Below are 18111 nucleotides of genomic sequence, written 5' to 3' on the forward strand. Positions count from 1 at the left end.
AAAAATGAAAATCCCAGTTGTTAGCAATGGAAATACACTTCTTGAAGTTCAGCAACTATTGAGTGGCTAATTCCTTTGTGTCATGTACAAGATGAGCTTGCACCTTGTAATCCTGTGTTGTCTTGTGTATTTTGAAATTGGACATATTGTGCTGAAATACATTATATTGGTTAGTTACTGCATTTAAGGGAAGCACTGTGTGAAGGACGGGAAATGTATATATGTGTATAAGTGATCTGTATCAAAATGTAAAACATTAAATCCACAATTATGGAATTTGAGTGGTTAGTTGAGCTTGTAATCAGTTGATCATTATCTAGGAAAACACTTTTCAGTATAGAAAGAATACCCATGTGAGTTTGTACTTCATTTTAATGCTCTAATGCCATGTACATATTACTTATTCCTTTTATAAGTTGATATATCAGTGTGCTTGAAAACTGACTAATCAAAAGGATTGTTTTACAGGTCTAATCACATAGCTCAAGTCCATCATCGATTACCAGAGAGTGATTTTCAGGCAATCACTACAGAGGCAGGTGAGCGTTTCTACCTGAATAAAATTGATGAAGAAGAACTAGATCGGCAAATATTATCCATATCCGCTACTCAAAAGACCCTGTGCCTTTTGAGTGTTCCATATGCTCGATTAAAAGCTCAGGCTGAAGAAGAGGTGGGTAGATTCTTAAATGAACCTTGTGCTATTAATTCCTGTACCACACTGCATATTTAAGATTGGCTTTTTGTTTTCTGCTGTGTTTTTTAGATATGAAACTTCATATACATGTTTGCTAAGTAAAGCTTCTATTTCATTGATTATATTAATATCTTTTTTAAATGAAGCCTTATTTTTTCCGAGAGAAATACAAACCATTGCCTTTTTTATAGGAGTATTTCCTCTCTGCAAGCTGGCATAAATGCTGAACTAGGTAACAAAAGGTGGTTAATTGGCGGTTATGGGGATGAGTGGTAAAGTGGCCACTTCTCCCCTTATGTCATCATTCAGTTTTTTTTCTGATTTCTGTGAAGAGTAGATGTGCTGCTCTTGCTCTTTTCTCAGTGTTGTTGAATCTTGTTGATGAGGACAAGATAAATCTCTTTATTTATTACTTTGGATTGTTTTGGGCTTTTTATTATTTTTTTTTATCCTAGGATGGAGAAAAAACATGCTCAGTGGTATTGCATAGGATGTGGATGTGCTTGTGGGCACTTTGTGTTCTCTGTAATAGCAGACCCTCAGATGTTCTATTCCTTTTTCAGAAGATGTGTACTTGTGGTTCTCCCTGTAAGGAATGTGTTAGCTGGACTTCACAGTGGGAGTGGTTTGGTAAGAGGAGGAAGAAGGGCAAGAAGCATCCAATGGCTTCATCATGGGGATTATGCCCCTGGGGGCACCCCCAAATCCTTTTAGTTCTTTTTATTACCCCTCTTCCATTCCTAATCCTCAGTCTGCTAGCAGTACTATCTCTGTTTGGGGAGGTAGTACTCAAGCTTTGCAGAAGTCTAGCCATGCCCTTTCTTTGGAGAAGGAAGCAGGAGTTGGAGGTGGTGCACCATCACAGCTGTCTTGCCCTCAGCCTTATTTGATCTCAGTGTTTCAGGTACCGAAAAGACATTGTCTCTAGAGTACCTGTGGAAGATTTAGCTTAATCTCAGTGTCCCAGGTAGCTCATCTTTTGCAATGTTCCTAGATGACCTGGCAGATGAGGAGTTGTCTCTGGCATCTACTTCTCCTGTTATGTCTGCTTTTGCTGTGACTGCTGGCTGCTACATCTGCTGTGTCTGCAACTGTGTTGGTTTCCCTGGCTGCTGTGAAGGAGGGAGATCTCATTGCAGTAGTGCTCCTAGTAGCTGATTCTCAGGTTGTGTAGTCTTCTTGTGTTCCTGCCTTGACCTTCCCTTCAGTGGTGAAAACCACCAAGCCTTGTGAGAAGAAAGGGAAGAAGGGCTCTTGGCATTCTTTGAAGCTCATTGTTTTCATCCTTGTCATTGATGAGCTTGCCTTCATCCATCTCTTCATCCTTAGCTTCTCTTCATTCGTGTAGGTAGAAGATGAAAGGGAAATCTAAGGCCTCAAGCAAGAAGTCTTTGTAGGCTTCATGCAAGCACTTCCCCTTTGCAGAGATCTGGGGACTCTCAGTTATTGGTGCATGATCATTGTGATTTTGGCAGGGCAGATACTCCCACACGTACCCACTTCGGTGAGAGGACTGTTCCCTCCTTGTAAAAGCATGAGCTTTTGGGCGCCCCTTTGGATGAGTCTGATCCTTCTCATTCTGTGTTTGTGTGCTTGTTCTCATGATCAGGCGCACATGACTGCTCAGGACAACCCCTCTTCACCAGACTCCATGGAGACAAGGTCATGATTGTGTTGTCTCGTTAGCCACATGTGGTGCTGTGGTTGCCTTTCTTTCTCCTGTGCAAGTAACTCGGTTACTTCCAGTAAATGATGTTGCAGGCGCCCATGCAGTTGATGACCAACAAAATGACCGCATTGGGCAAGGACCAATTAGACGTTCCAGGCGATTGGCGGGACTTTCATCAGAAAACGACAACAGTGCCTGATCTATGTTTGACAACTGGTTCCATAGTTTATAAACAGCTTTACTTGTTTTGAGTCCTTTTAAGTTTACTTGGTTGGGGCGCTACATCAACGCATCAAATTGAAAAGGGGAACCGAACAAGTTCCCGAAAGCTATATATACTGATTTATCTTTAAATGTATGTACATATACTTAACTGTGGATTTGCTTCTCCATTTTAAGACTCATGCTACTATGAGTTTTTTTAAGTGTTGTTATTATTATTATTATTATTATTATTATTATTATTATTATTATCATCATTATTATATGAAGGAGTAGACCTCTTTTAAACAGGTCTTATTAAAAAGGATGGCTGCATATATAATTTATCTTATATAGTGTCTTTCTATCTTCCTTATGATTCGCTTTTTTCAGGCTCAGCGATGTTAGTCCGCACACTATCCTTTTCCAACATGAATATCGCCAGTTGCTGACTAACATCGCTTGAGCCTGAAAAGCGAATCATAAGGGAAGATAGAAAAGACACTATATAAGATAAATTTGCATAATACAGCCATCCTTTTTAACAAGACCTATTATTATTATTATTATTAATCTTAATAATATTTGAAAATTAGTAAATCATTTTTTATCATAAAAAATGTATTTAGTTATGAAAATAACATCAAAATACACTAATTAGTGAATATTTCCTGACGAAAAAGTCCACTAATTGCCAAATTTTCTATGAATAATTTATAGATATATTCGACAGAAAATCTGCGAATTGGTGAGTCCGCAAATTGTGAGAACACGAATATGGGGGTATATATATATATATATTTATATATGTACTGTATATGTACAGGCAGTCCCCGGTTAATGGCGGGCTTAGTTAACAGCAATCTGGTTTTATGGCGCTTGTCTAGCGACGAAAATCAGCAATTGTTGGTGCCGAAAATCGCCGATTTCCGCTTATTGGCGCCAATAATTCGGTATCGGCGCTGATATATACCTAACAGAGGCGCTGATAACCGAAAATTGTCACTTTTTGGCGTCAATAACCCCCGAAAATCGCTGAAAAAGCGCCGAATTTTGGTTAGCGGCGATTTTCGGTTATCATCACACCCTCAGAAACGGAACCCGCCGATAACCGGGCTGCCTGTATATATATATATATATATATAGGAAAAACCTAATTTTGGTAGCTGCTGTGAGTCCTCAAAGGAGTTACACTTTCATGGACACCCCAGGGCTCCATAAGACAGACCAACCAGTTACAAAGAATTTTCTAATAGTTGGTCTTAGCTAGAATGTTGCTTGTTGGCACAGTGATAGAGTATAAAGGACTCAGAAGAGGAGGGCTTTATTTCCTGTCCTGCAACAATTACCTAGGCTCTACGTTATGCTCGCATAGATGTGATAACAAGTCAGTGTCATCTTCAGTACACTGTGGTATGTCCAAGAGTTCACTTGTCCCCAGGATGTGCTCTGAAATCGCGTTCAACTGCGCACTTTATTCTCCAACTTTACACGAGTCAAGGTAAGTACGTAGTTTTAAGACCCATTGAAAAGTTTTAGTTTCTTAACAGGCAGGCTTATTTTTGTTCAGATTGGGAGCCAATAAGCCTCTTACAATGGCATACAACCCATGGTGTTATTTTACAAGGCCTGGTCCATATCATGACTTGTTAGTATTAAAAAAAAGGTAAAAATAAAATTTTATTGTATACAGATCCATTGATTTTCACGTATAGAGACCCATTACTTCGTGAAAAATTTTCCCACCTGCCAACCTCTCTGACCAGCAGCTGATTCTGGCAATTTAGAGAATGACTAGTTTTCACCACTAGTGGTGTTCATTGACCCAGATACATACAGTACTCAGATAGGTGGAAAGGAGGACTCTTCTCCTTTGGGCATTTGTCTGGAGATTGCTGCTACTGCAGATCACGCTAATATAAAGTAATGGGTTAGCATAAGAAAAATTTATTGATATAAAATGTTATTGACAAAAATAAAGAATAGATACAATAATGTGACTCAGTAAGTTAATGTTATTGTATTCATTGTTTACTTGTTTTTGTCAATTGTAACGAACCGAGGTTTGTCCCTTAAGAAAACACAGGATCTTTATAGATGGAAAACTATTGGGGCTGCTCTACACTGTCGACAGCTCGCACACAAAAGAAGGAGGAATAATAAAAATACAGGAAATGGTTATAAAAAGATTTATTAATATTAAACTTAATAATCTTAAAAAAGAAAACTATAACAAAATGAGCCAGGTCCGCCACGAAACACAAAAATAAAGCAGTATTACTTTATATAAAAAAAGAAGTACCAGCAGCAGTCGATAATAAAAAAGCCATCTCCAGCTTAAGTCCACCAACTAACGACAACAGGCCAGATATCACGACCGCCCCCTGCTGCCTCTCGCCAAAATACAAAGTGCACGGGCCACTGCACCCGAAGCCAAAACTGCCGACAGGGTCTCCACCTGCGCCAACAAACAACCATCTTCGTTGGGCGCTGCTCCAGTCTGGGCCCAAACACCGGCTGCCCAAGAAACGCCCTCAAAGTCGAACTGCTGCTGGTACTCAAAAGTTCTCATCCCCAAGAGAACAACCTGTTCGCCACTGCTGCCGAACCTGACTAAAAGTTGGCGCCACGCCACCACAGACGCCACCAATCCTGTGAAAATAAGAGGAGGGGAGAGGATTAGCTAAATAAATAAACAGGTAACTACCGTACCGCCCATAGAACAACCAAAGATCCTAACACAATAATAACATGTACTTTACTGTATTTGTAAACATTTCTTTTTCAGCAAATTCGACAGGATCGGCGTAAGGCAGAAAAAATGCAGGCTGCAGAGGACTCTGGATTGGAATCTGGTTGTGAAGATGATAAAGACAACGTCAAAGACTCGTTGTGGGTTGAAATATACAAACCCAAGCATTATCTTGACCTTCTTAGTGATGAGGCAAGTATTTATTTAAATTTTTTTTCCAATATAAGACTTTGAATCTTGGAACTTCTTTTGACAGTTAATTAACTAGATTTCAGGAGAAAAAATGCTGAATCCCCAAAATCCAGACAGTTGAATCTTCAGAACTTTAAGTAAGGCTTGAATCCTAAGGGCAAAAGGTACTTATAATGGTGAATTTCAAAAGCCAGTTAGACAGTCTGAATTTGTGTAATGTATTCAGATGAAGCATTCCTTAAAATATCACTTTTAACAAAGGAGGGCAGTTAAATAGTTGAAAATTACAAAAGCACTAGTTGACTGGATTGTGTGTGAAATGGCAGTGAGATATGATTCAGTGGCAGGCTATGGTGTGGTGAGGGAAAGTTGCAAAGAAATGAATGAGGAGAATAATAGATATTTTGTATAGAGGTAGAGGTGACTGTAAGAATTATAGGGTCAAAACAATACTTATCATACTAAACAAGGTGTATAGTAGAATTTTGGTTGAGAAAGTAAGATAAAAGAAAGATTGATAGGAGTGGAGTGTACGTGAATTAAGCATTTTTTATGAGTTTAAAAGAAAAATTGTAAATAAGTGACTGTAGGTATGCAATGTGAGGGTTGTTGAGTATTTAGTACGTAGAACATATTTTTGGACAAGTAACCCATTACTTGTGATTAACCCACATTCATGGTCATAGATGGTCCAGACTTATTCACTCCACTTAGCATACAGTTTTTTGCCTGCAACATGCTCATGCACAGCCTGATACTCAGGTCTCAGTCAAGAGATGGTACAGTCATGATATTTTATGCTGCATCTCTTTATGAAGTATATCGTTGGATCCTGTAGCTTTTTTTATAGTCCATATATTAATTAGTTTGAGAAATCTTTTTATAATATAAAAAAAAAGAATCCTTTTCCAGTTTCTGCCAAAGCTGAGGTCCCTTTTATACCAGTAGGGTTTTAATAGCATCTCTTATTTTCACTTCATTTTGCTGTCCCCACATAAGGTTGTTCATTACCAGATGACATAGAGACTCAAGTTTATGCCTCCCTAGTTTTTCAGATAGGTGTTTGTAGTTGTGTAGCTTACCATCACTCCCATAACACTCCTTGCATGATGGAAGCTGAAACTTGAAGAGCTGAAAAAATTGCCTTTAACTCCAGAAATTTGAGTTTACATGGTCAAAATCTGACTAAGTACCTGTTACTAGTTGGTTAAACAAAAAGGCCCCTAAACCTTTATTTGATGCATCCAATTAAGCTTGTCAATCTCTCAGTTTCCATGCCTAGAGAGATCGCCAGAGTAGAAGGTATGATATTGGACTTTAACAAGTTGGTATGTAGATCCAAGAAATGACATATTGCAAGGTAGTTCACACCCCCTCTTAAAGCCTCTGCTGATTCTGCTAGTAACAGCTAATTACCCAAATACCTAATCAGCCTTAATGCCAGACCAATGTATGCAAGATGCCACTGGTGCCAGGATTGAACTAGGCTACTGGAAAAATTTAAAGTCATTAATCCAAAACTACCTTACTTTTATGGCCTTCCTAAAACTCATAAAGATGATCTTCCATTCAGACCTATTATCTCAAGTTTGGGAGCTTTCAATTATAAAATTTCTAAGTGGTTAGCCGGCCTCCTTTCCCCTTTCTTAGGCACATATTCTCCCAGTCACATTAAACATTCTGAAGATTTCTGTCACAAAGTCAAAGAAGCACATATACCACTTCACAACATAAAACTTTTAAGCTTAGCTGTAGATTCCATATTCACAAAAGTACCAGTACAGGACGTTCTACAGTTTTTGAGAGAAAAATTAGCCCCCTATTCAGATCATTTCCTACTAGCCCTAGATAAAATAATAAAGTTAGTTGAATTATGTTTACCAAATAACATCTTTTCATTTGGGGTATCATTCTACAGGTATAAACAAAAATTCGGGTACAGCATGGGCAGCCCTTTAAGTCCTCTTTTAGCCACTCTATACATGGAATATTTTGAAACTATAATAGTAAATGCAATAAAACCTAAAAACATGCTGTGGATAAGATATGTAGATGATATTCAACATTTTGGGATAATAGGTTGGGCAATTTAAACGAATTTCTTTCAAATTAAATGCATTAGTGCCCAGCATCTAATTTAAAGTTGACTGGAAAACCTAGAAATTCCTTTTCTTGATGTTTTAATAATTAGAGACACGACAGAATACAAATTTACCGTATACAGAAAACCAACAGTTTCACTTTCATACATTCACCTGTCTATCAAGACTGGCATATCCAGCAATTTATTCTTAAGAGCCCTGCAGATTTGCTCCCCAGATTGCCTGGAAAAGGAAATTGAACTAATCTGTAAGCAACTGTCATCTTTAAAGTACCCTGACCCTGTAATTGAGAAAGCGATCCATAAAGCTAACATAATCTTCTACCATACCCCTCAAAACAAGACTAGAGAGACACCCAACAATAAAATAAAAATCCCACACCTGGACAGGATTAAGACACTGGCACAGACACCTGAACTCTAACCCTTTTGCTTTTACCTACCCAAACACCTTAGCCAAATCCCTTATTAACGTCCAACAAAATCCAGTCCCCAAAAGACACAGGAGTTAATAAAATCCCTTGCTTCAACTGTAACCAGTCCTACATTGGTTTTACAGGTAAATCACTCCCCAGAGATTAATACAACACAAACGCTCAGTTAGTATGGCCAATAGAACACCGACTATTTTTAACCATAACTAACCATAATCACAGAAGAACTGAATTTGTCACATATGTTTAAAGCAGCAATTGTCAGCTAGAAGCAGATGGTAGAATCAGCAATGATTAAACAAAGAAGTAGGAAAGAACCTCTCAAAAGGAACTTGGGACTTGATATTATAGGTAAAAATCTTCTTCCAACCAATGATTAAGGAGAAATTATCAACTGGAGTGACATAATGGCTGACTCTGGATCTCTTGGTATAAATACTGCTTTTTTATAACTTATCTCATTCATTACCTGCCTGAAGAGGGAGACAGTTGTTCTCTGCCATATAGCATTAACTTTCTACATTTTGTCACTTTTATGGACTCTTTTATTATATACAGGCAGTCCCCGGTTATTGGGGGGCGTTCCGTTCCCGACAGCGTGATAATAACCGAAAGTCACCAATAACCGAAAATTGGCAATTACAGTGCTGACCCCTGGTATCAGCGCTGATATCTAGTTATTGGTGCTGATCACCGGGGATCAGCGCCAATAACCGGAGATCAGTGCACATCAGCACCAAAAATCGAGTTATTGTCATCTCTAGACAAACCCCAGAAACCGATCGCTAATAATCGAGAACTGCCGATAACTGGGACTGCCTGTGCATATATATATATATATATATAATATACATATATATATATACACACACATAATTTAGATATATGAATACATATGCCGGCAGTCCCTTGTTATCAGTGGGCTCAGTTATTGGCTGACCGGTTTATGGTGCTTGTCTGGCGGCACTAAAATTGGCAATTTTTGGCACAGAAAATCGCTGATTTCGCTTAACAGTGCGATAATTGGGTACTGGTGCCAATTACATGCTAACAGTGGTGCCGATAACCGAAAATAGGCAATATTTTTTCAGTGCTGAAAATCGCTGATTTTTGGTTATTGTCACGCCGTAGAACGGAAACACCCCGCCAATAATCGAGGACTGCCTATATATAATATATTTGTGTGTATGATGAAAATAATGATTTTTGGGGAATGTGCAGTGTGTGTTATGTGTTATATCTTCATGCCTGTTTAATTGGTAAGGGCAGATGGAAGTGCATATTGTGAGACAGGAAAATTTGCACTTTTGCAGATAATACAGCATAAATTTGGAATAGAGCCAGACTTTGGATTAATAGAATGTTTTTGAAAGGTAAGAGGGAGTTTGGTGAATGTGAATATGATTAGCAGGAGGGTATGATTATAAAAGATAATTTGGAGAATGCAAGTTATTTTGTTCTTACAAATGACATGGTTTCAAGTTTGTTGGATAAGGTATGTAAAAAGAAAGAATAAATTTTGAAAGAATACTGAACAGTTATGTTGTTCATGAATGTTACAGGCATAGTAATGTCTATATCTTTATTTACCAATCTTATAACAGTAAGAGTATTAAGGCTTATGTTTGCTAATGGAACGACTGTCCATTCTACAATACTGTGGTCTTAGTGCTATTCTTTTTATATTCTGTATGCCTTCTATCCATGTAAAATTGATTAATTTTTACAATGTCTTTAATAAAGTTTATAGTCTAGCTAATGGAAAATGAATGCACAATTATTAATCCATATACTTATATTGATATTTATTGAATCTCCAGTCTACTAATCGTGTTAATACTGCAGTGGGTGAAACTGTGGATAAAGTGGTCTTTGGAAAAAGAAAATAAACCCTTTACAGAAAGAAAAAAGAAGACTAAAGGTATGCCAGCTCAGTTTTGGTTGTGAAGAAGTAATGTCATTTTCCAATATTGTTTTGCTAATGTAGGTTTTACTAATGCAGGTTTTACTATATCAACAATGAAAGGGAACAAGTAAATAAAGCGTAAAGTTTCTTCAAGTCGAGCTCTGGATAGTGTACAATGCTGTATGAAACTTTCGATATGCTGCAATTGACACTCTCAGCCATGACCGAGCAGCGCTCAGTTGCTCCCCAGATGCGGTCAAGTGAAGATGCGTAGGCGGCTGGCACCTCTAGTGGTGCCGGACGCACGATCTATGGCTAACCTTAACGTTAAATAAAATAAAAACTAGTGAGACTAGGAGGGCTGCAATTTGATATGTTTGATGATTGGAGGGTGATGATCAACATACCACTTGCAGCCCTGTAGCTCTGTAGTTTTTAAGATCTGAGGCAGACAGAAAAAGTGCAGACTTTACAGGAAACTAAATGTCAAGTGGGTGTGATATTTAAGGAGTAACATGGATATCAAAATAGGATGTATTCTTGTGTTAGATTTCTCCCAGGTTAATGAAGTATTTTACAGACAATACCTTACATAGTGCTATTGTTTTTATAGAATGAATTTTGTATGAAAGAATGCTTATAGGTGAAATCTTGGATAGTTCACCAAAATGCTTTGCCATATTAAAACTGATTCCTGTAGATATATAGATTATTTTAATGGGGTCTTTTAGTGATCTTGTAATACGTTGTCCTTTTCTTAGTTCTTATCAGCTGGCGGTGGTTGTTTCATCTTTTGCACTTTATACATCCAACTATCATTCATTTACAATGTGCTGCTGGGTCCTTAGTCAGTCTGATTTTATTGTCAAAAAGCATACAGAGACCTCTCTCCTCACCTCTAGATGTTGCTGCTCAAGCGCGGGCCAACATGTATCAAAGATGAGCAAACATATATCAAAGATGGGCATAATTAACATTCATGTTTGTAAGAAATTGGAGGATCATCTCAGAGAGTACTTCAAGGTAGCTGAAATTACCCTCCCTTGAGTGGGATTAGATCCAACATGATGGTGAATTCCATACCAGTGCAAGGTTCTAAATTAGAGATGTGAACTCCCAGTCCTTCATTGTTTACACCATCCTGTTCAGACTCATATAAAGCAGAAATTTGGTATGCCTCCATCAGTTTATACAAGCAGCATGTCAGACTTTGTTGTACTTGTTTTGGCTTAGTTACACTTAAAACAGACAAAGCACAGTATCATATGAAGCCATTCCAGCTTCAACATGGGAACTGGTTGAAGCACTTTCTTGTAACAGTTCCTTGTGTCTCAGCAGCCATCTCTGTAGTACCCCACTTGTATTAATATACTTGCTTTCTCCATGCCAGTGCCATTGAATTGTTTGTCTGAAGGCGGTAGCTAGGCTGAGGTGCAACCTGTGTTCAGAAAAACCAGTGTATCTTCTTGCAGTAACTTTATGGGTGCTATAGTGCAGTTTGAAATAGGGTCATCAGAGACATTCTCTCACTTTGAATGCCCTGTCTCCTTATCTGTGCTGTGTGTTTAACAGTACTTGCAGTGCAGACTTTATCCTTACATCTACATTAAGCAAGACTTCCAACCAAGCAAACCTTTCTGCAAGTGTGACCATATTGACTCAGATGTTGGCTACTATGATAAATGCAACCTATTTATTATATTAGAGCTGCTAGGTAATTACAGTATTTTAAGCTAGCAAGCCAAATACTTGACCGAGAAACATGAATGTGCTCTCAAGATTATTAGGATTACTAACTACAACATCATTTTTATAAGAAAATCAACTTTTAAATGTTAGCATGGTTTCCCCAATGGAAGTTAACATACAAAAAAGTAACTAGTATGTAAAATCAATTAGTTTCATCAAAGGTAATATAATAATTAATATAATTAAACAATAAAAGCAACATTGAATGGTATAATAGTAATACTTATAGCATTGGTCAGTAACATTGAAAGTATTTGAATACAATATATTGGATCAGTAGTGCAGAAATAATGATAGTCTGTCATAATTTTTGACATCACATACAGCAAAAATTTACACAGCAATAAATTATACCTTTTGTAAGTTATATATATATATCACCATATCTGTGCTGCTAGAGTAATGTCACAAGGATGGAGAGTCCATCCATCACTTAATGCTTAAAAGCAAAGCAGGCTTGTGTGCGTGAGGAAGCACCTTGTAAAAATTGTTCACACTCATTATGATGTTTATCATGCTGAGAAAAGGCTTTTCAATCACCTTCATTCAAGATTGGGGAGATACTTTGTCCTTGTACCTGGAAGCAGTCTTTGGCAAACAGGTCAACCTGACTCCACTGTCCATACTCATGGATGTAAGTGGTTTTTACCTCAGTATCTTCAAGGAGATCAGTAGTTAATATTTCTTCTCATTGTCCAAGTGTTGGCCCACCTGTAAGTGAAGTATGGGAGAGTAATTCTGTGTTCATGTTAGAGGAATGTGAGGCTTTCCTGTCAGTTTTACTGAAGCTATTTTGTTTCAAGAACGAAAGAAGACAGATAAGGGTACAACAAAAAAACATTTTGTGAATGAAACATCAGTGTATTCAAAATTTCTTGTTATTTTGTGGTATATTTTCCAAAGTAGACTTCACAGAGACCCTTTACCAAGTCCTTGGAGAGTTAAAAAACACAGTGAATAAAAAGACTGAAGAATGACTTCAAGAGACTAAAGTATTATACTTCTAAAATTAGTTAAAATCTGCTATTTTATATGATGAATTAAGAAGATCTAAGAACTAAATGACAAAGAACAGAAATTATGGTTCATTAGATGCCCTGTTTTTTATTTTTTAGTACCGCAGGAAACGTTGTGTGGCTCAGATTTTCTTTTGCTAAGGGATATTTGTGTCCATATCAGTGTTCTTGTAATCCTGACACTGCTAGTCATTTTGATACATTACTTTTGATATGCTGCATTACTCCACATAGTAAGTTTTATAGTGGTTTTATCCTTCAAGTTTGTCATTTTAGAAATTACATTTGTGTTCCTTATATTTATGTGGAGTTATGTTTTCTATAGTGATAATATTTTATTGATTAAGGGGCTACCAATACCCTGCCAGCTTGGGGTGAGATATGATCAATAACAAGTGAGGCAGCTGATTCTCAGCTTGACTTCTGTATAAAAAATGATCAGCCATAAATCAGTTTCTAATATTTATTATCACACAAAAATGTGGTCCAGGTACAAGTTCATAAAATGTACATATAGTTGGCATTCAGTACAACCAAGGCAAATTAAAAATAAACAACACTGCTTGCCAAATTTCTTTGGAGGTAATAATGGAGAAGTTGAGTAAATTAAGAAAAGCAGGGCATTTTAGCCTTTTTAAATGAAAATGGGAAAACACAAACCAAGATCTAATGTTCTTACTGTGAGACAGAACAAGAACAACTTTATTAAGATAATTGTCAGAAGGAATCATGTGACTTGCACAAGAGCACAGCTTTACTGAACACAGAAAACAAGCTATTAGGAACTAAATAAAACAAAAAACATGAAAGGAATAGAATAAACTTGCTGCTTGATATAAATAAAAATATTTATCATTCATAAGTGCATCCTAACATTGCATGGTTAAGAACTAATTAACCAACTACACTTTGATTCGTACCAAAGCCATAGTGCAATCATGACAAAAAACTGTGAGGGAAATCATTCAAGTTAATTATTATATTACCAGTTCACATGGCAAGGTAAGGGAAAACTGCTATGGAAAAACATTATCAGTCAACTAAATGGAAAGAAAGGAAGAGAATTAAACCATCTTTGAATGCTCTACAAAACACTAACTTCTCAGGACATACTGGGGTGCATTAGGGGCATCTCGTCTTAGGCACTGTCAGTGTTATTTGTTTGGTATGCATAAGGAATTTCTTTAAAGAATGTGTACTTCGATCTAGATGCTATTCCCTTTGAGCAAGTTACCTTGTGCCAAAAGGTCTTTATACTATACAATAATGAAGTATTTATTAAATTAATATACAAGGACTGTTGCGCTTTATCTGGAACAATTTTTTATTATTTCAGAGAAAACGAAAATGTTTGCCAAAAAAACAGGACCAGATATTATTGCTGAACTCGATGACCGTGGACGTCCAGCTCAGAAGGTAAATATCGATAAAGTTAACGTACAACAATATGGGTTATGTTATTTGGAATTTTGCCATTTACCACAGTATAAATGAAAGATCATTGTTATATGTCTCAAAATCACATCTATTAAATAATAGATGTGATTTTTTAGACATTTATTTAATGATCTTTCATTTATACTATTGGTGATGGCAGATTTAAGTGAATAAATCTAAAAATCTTGTTAGAGAATTCCTGAATGTTCTCAAGATATAAAATATATGGATAGTGATATCTCAGTTGCTTCTAATATATATATATATATATACAGTGACCCCTCGCTACTTCATGATTTGATTATCGCGAATTCACGACTTCGCGGAGTTTTTAATGTGTATTAATGGAAAATATAGTGCGGATTTTCTGGAGAAAAAATTTTATTTGTATATGAACACCCAAAATTTCTCATTAAATCCATTAAAATATTAATAATAAATAGTATTTCCTAGTCTAAGAACAACAAAACAAGCGTAAAATAGCAAAAAAACACATATTTGCACTTGTAACTCCTAACAAAAAAAAAAAAAATCTGGAAAGTGATGCCCATACAGTTATCCCTCGCCATATCGCAGTTCACTCATCACGGTCTCAGTGCATCGCGGATTTTTAAATTTTATATATCTAAATTTGTATCGTGGATTTTTCGCTATATCGCTGGATTTTGCGGTATTTATTATTTGTATTTGTATTTTTTTTTGTGGTAAAACTTTTATTTTCATGACTAAATACATTTTTTGATAAAAAAAATGATTTACTAATTTTTAAATATTAATATTAATGTAAAAAGCATAAAATATATAGAATGCTAAATTAAAATCCCACAAAATCACAAAACAGCTTACCAATGTATGTACATCAACACCCCAGTTCAACCTCTCTCTCTCTCTCTCTCTCAGGATGCATATCTTTTAATGAAAAAAAAAAAACAGCAAAATTTCAGTAAAACTTTATTTCACTTACAGAATAAACTATATTGATCTATTATTATTGTAATATAAGTATAAAAAACCATTGTCCCGACATCTGTAACTGTTTTTACTGTAGGTGCATGATGCCATAGTTTTTTCTTTCTCTGATTTACTGGACTGTGCTTCAGTACAAGTTTAGTAGTTGAATCTATGATTATCACACATATAACAGTACACAAGAGAATATCTTATCACTGTTGATGTTTCATCTTTAATCACTGTAAAAATAATTAAAATCCGAATTTCATACGTAAGCAACTCAAGGATACTGTATACTCTCTCATCCCCAGCTTGTCAAGTCAAGACTTAGTCTCGTCCCAAGCTACTGTGCTGATCATATGTACAGTATGTAGTACACACCAGTTCTCTCTCTCTCTCTCTCTCTCTCTCTCTCTCTCTCTCTCTCTCTCTCTCTCTCTCTCTCTCTCTCTCTCTCTCTCTCTCTCTCTCAATGAAATATGAATTACTGTATCATAAACTTTTATGTACAAAATTAAAAATAATTTCATTGATAAATTTGTTTCTTTTAGCAACTAAAATATTATTTTCCTAATTCTTTCGGTAGTAGTGAGCAGCTTCAGTCAGCTGATTCTCAGAACGTAAACAATACAAATATGGGGCGATCTTTTTTTTTATGCATATTTTGGTGATAACAGATCAAAATAGTAATACAGTGTTTAAGTGCATAGGAAGTGTTTATAACAGTGTGGGAAAGGCTAATAGTGTGGGTAAGGTTTATAACAGTGTGGGGAGGGTTTATAAAGCCTTCAAATATATATGTATACAGTAAATAATAAAATAAATACTAGGTCGCTACTTCATTAATAGATAAATATGCTGTTTGTACTTCGCAGAATTTCAATTATCGCGGCTGGTCTTGGAACCTATCTCCCTCGATAAACGAGGGGTCACTGTATATATATATATATATATATATATATATATATATATATATATATATATATATATAAAACAGGTGGGTGACAGCCCATAGGACACATCAGCGCAAAGGTGGACCATGGAAACATACTAAATTCAGCATAATTCTTTATTTCCAGTTTTTCGTAATAACTCTAATACATCATCAGGGAATCTGTCAAGTTTTTGTACTCGCTGTAGGCTCTCCAGTCCCAAACACTCTAGCATAAGAAACCAATAAAAAAATTGTAAAACATATGATAGAAATGATTTCTGTATCATAGGCCAAACAACTAAGGCATACGAACTGTCTACCCTGGAATCATTATTTATTAAACAACTGGTTACCCAGTTAAATACCCAGACCTCCTCCACACAACTCTACCTGAGTTAACTTTTTATTTATGCATTCTGTCTTCTGCCTTCTTTGTATAAGGTTGGGTAGCTGTCTTTAGTCTTGCTTTTGTGGCTTTGTTTTTTATCTGGTATTCTTGCTGTGTTGTAATTTATGAATTTAATTGATTTTTAGAGCAATTTTTAGAGTATTTTTATTCATTATTTAACAGATTACCTCATGATGTAATAGTTATTACAAAACGTTGGAAATAAAAAATTAGCTGAATTTAGCACATTTCCGTGGTCTACCTTCATGTTTATATATAAAATATATATATATATATATATATATATATATATATATATATATATATATATATATATATATGTGTGTGTGTGTGTGTATATATATATATACCGTATATGTATATATGTATATATATATATATACACACACACACATACATACATACATACAGGCAGTCCCTGAGTTATGACGGAGATCCGTTTTTATGGCTTGCTATAAGTCGGTTCTTAACATTAAACAATTTATAAAAATAAAAAAGTGAAGAATTCCTTACCTTCAATCCTGTGGTTATCTTGTGCACTGGAAGGGGCATTTTGAAGAATGTAGAGATAGGCTTATAGGGGTGAGGGAGCTGGAGATGCAGGAGGAGAACCTGCAGAAAGTGCTGGAGATATAGGTGCAGGGGAGTCTGGGTGATGCAAAGTTACAGGTGGAGCTGGAGATACAAGTGTTGGGGAGTCTGGGTTAGGAGAAAGTACTGGCGCCACTGTGTCTGGTCTGGAGTGGTACATGGTGCTGGAGATTGCTCCTTGAAATTATGTTCAAGGCTAGGCTGGACAGTTCTTTTTTTCTTCTCCAAAGTCTACCTGTAAAAACTGAGCCAATCAGTGTATCTTTCAATGTTGGGGTCCTCACCCTCGAAACATGTATCCCTGCCTCTACCAGTGAAAAACCTTTTGATAAGCCCTTTACTCTTAATAAGTTGGGCTCTGGGACTGGTGCCTCTTCCTCCTCCTCGATCATCTGCTTCTCCTGCTGAATGAGGCCCTCTTCAGATAACTCCCCTCTATGGGATTCCAGCAGCTCGCTGACACCATCAGTTTCCACCTCCAAATTTAGCTCCTTACTTATTCCAGTAGTTTTGTTAGTGACATTTTCAAGTGTCTCATCAAAGGCCTGAAAGTTGTTCACAAACTGCACAGTGTCTTCCAAGCCTCATTCATATTGGTCTGCTTTACCTCATCCTAAGCATCTGCAATGTTCTTCACAGGTTCATGAATATTGTATACTTCCAAAAGTCCTTGAGAGTTAAGTCCTTGTTTCTTTCAATGGCCTTGAAGGTATTGTTAATCATCCTTCGGAGTTAGTAGGCCTTGGAGGAATCAATGACACCCCAGTCCATTGGTTTCAAAATGGATGCATTTGTGGGAAGGTAAACTACCTTCACGTTAGGATGCATGTCATTCAGTTGTGAAGGGCGTCCAGGGCCATTATCCAACACAAGCAAAACCTTAACCCTTAATGGACGAGAATCCTCATATGAGTACCTGTAAGAAGTTTTGAGTGATGGATGGGAATCCTCATATGAGTGTTAATATTACGCGCCATACTGTTTGAAAATATATTTTACAACAAATATACTCAGAATTTGTTACTGATTTTAATTCTTATCTGTTATGATATTGTGTGAGCTGTAATTCTTC

General features: G+C 36.5%; 1 protein-coding gene across 1 annotated transcript in view; it reads left to right on the forward strand.

Annotated features, from left to right (window-relative positions):
* The window catches only part of cutlet (chromosome transmission fidelity protein 18 homolog), a 138498-nt gene that overhangs the window by 31562 nt on the left and 88825 nt on the right, over window positions 1-18111 (forward strand). Inside the window, 5 exon segments of the mRNA XM_067098543.1 lie at window positions 469-673; window positions 5356-5511; window positions 9867-9881; window positions 9883-9967; window positions 14054-14133. Of these exon segments, the coding sequence (XP_066954644.1) occupies window positions 469-673; window positions 5356-5511; window positions 9867-9881; window positions 9883-9967; window positions 14054-14133 (541 nt within the window).

This window comes from Macrobrachium rosenbergii, chromosome 55, assembly GCF_040412425.1.
Source record: "Macrobrachium rosenbergii isolate ZJJX-2024 chromosome 55, ASM4041242v1, whole genome shotgun sequence".
NCBI lineage: Eukaryota > Metazoa > Arthropoda > Malacostraca > Decapoda > Palaemonidae > Macrobrachium > Macrobrachium rosenbergii.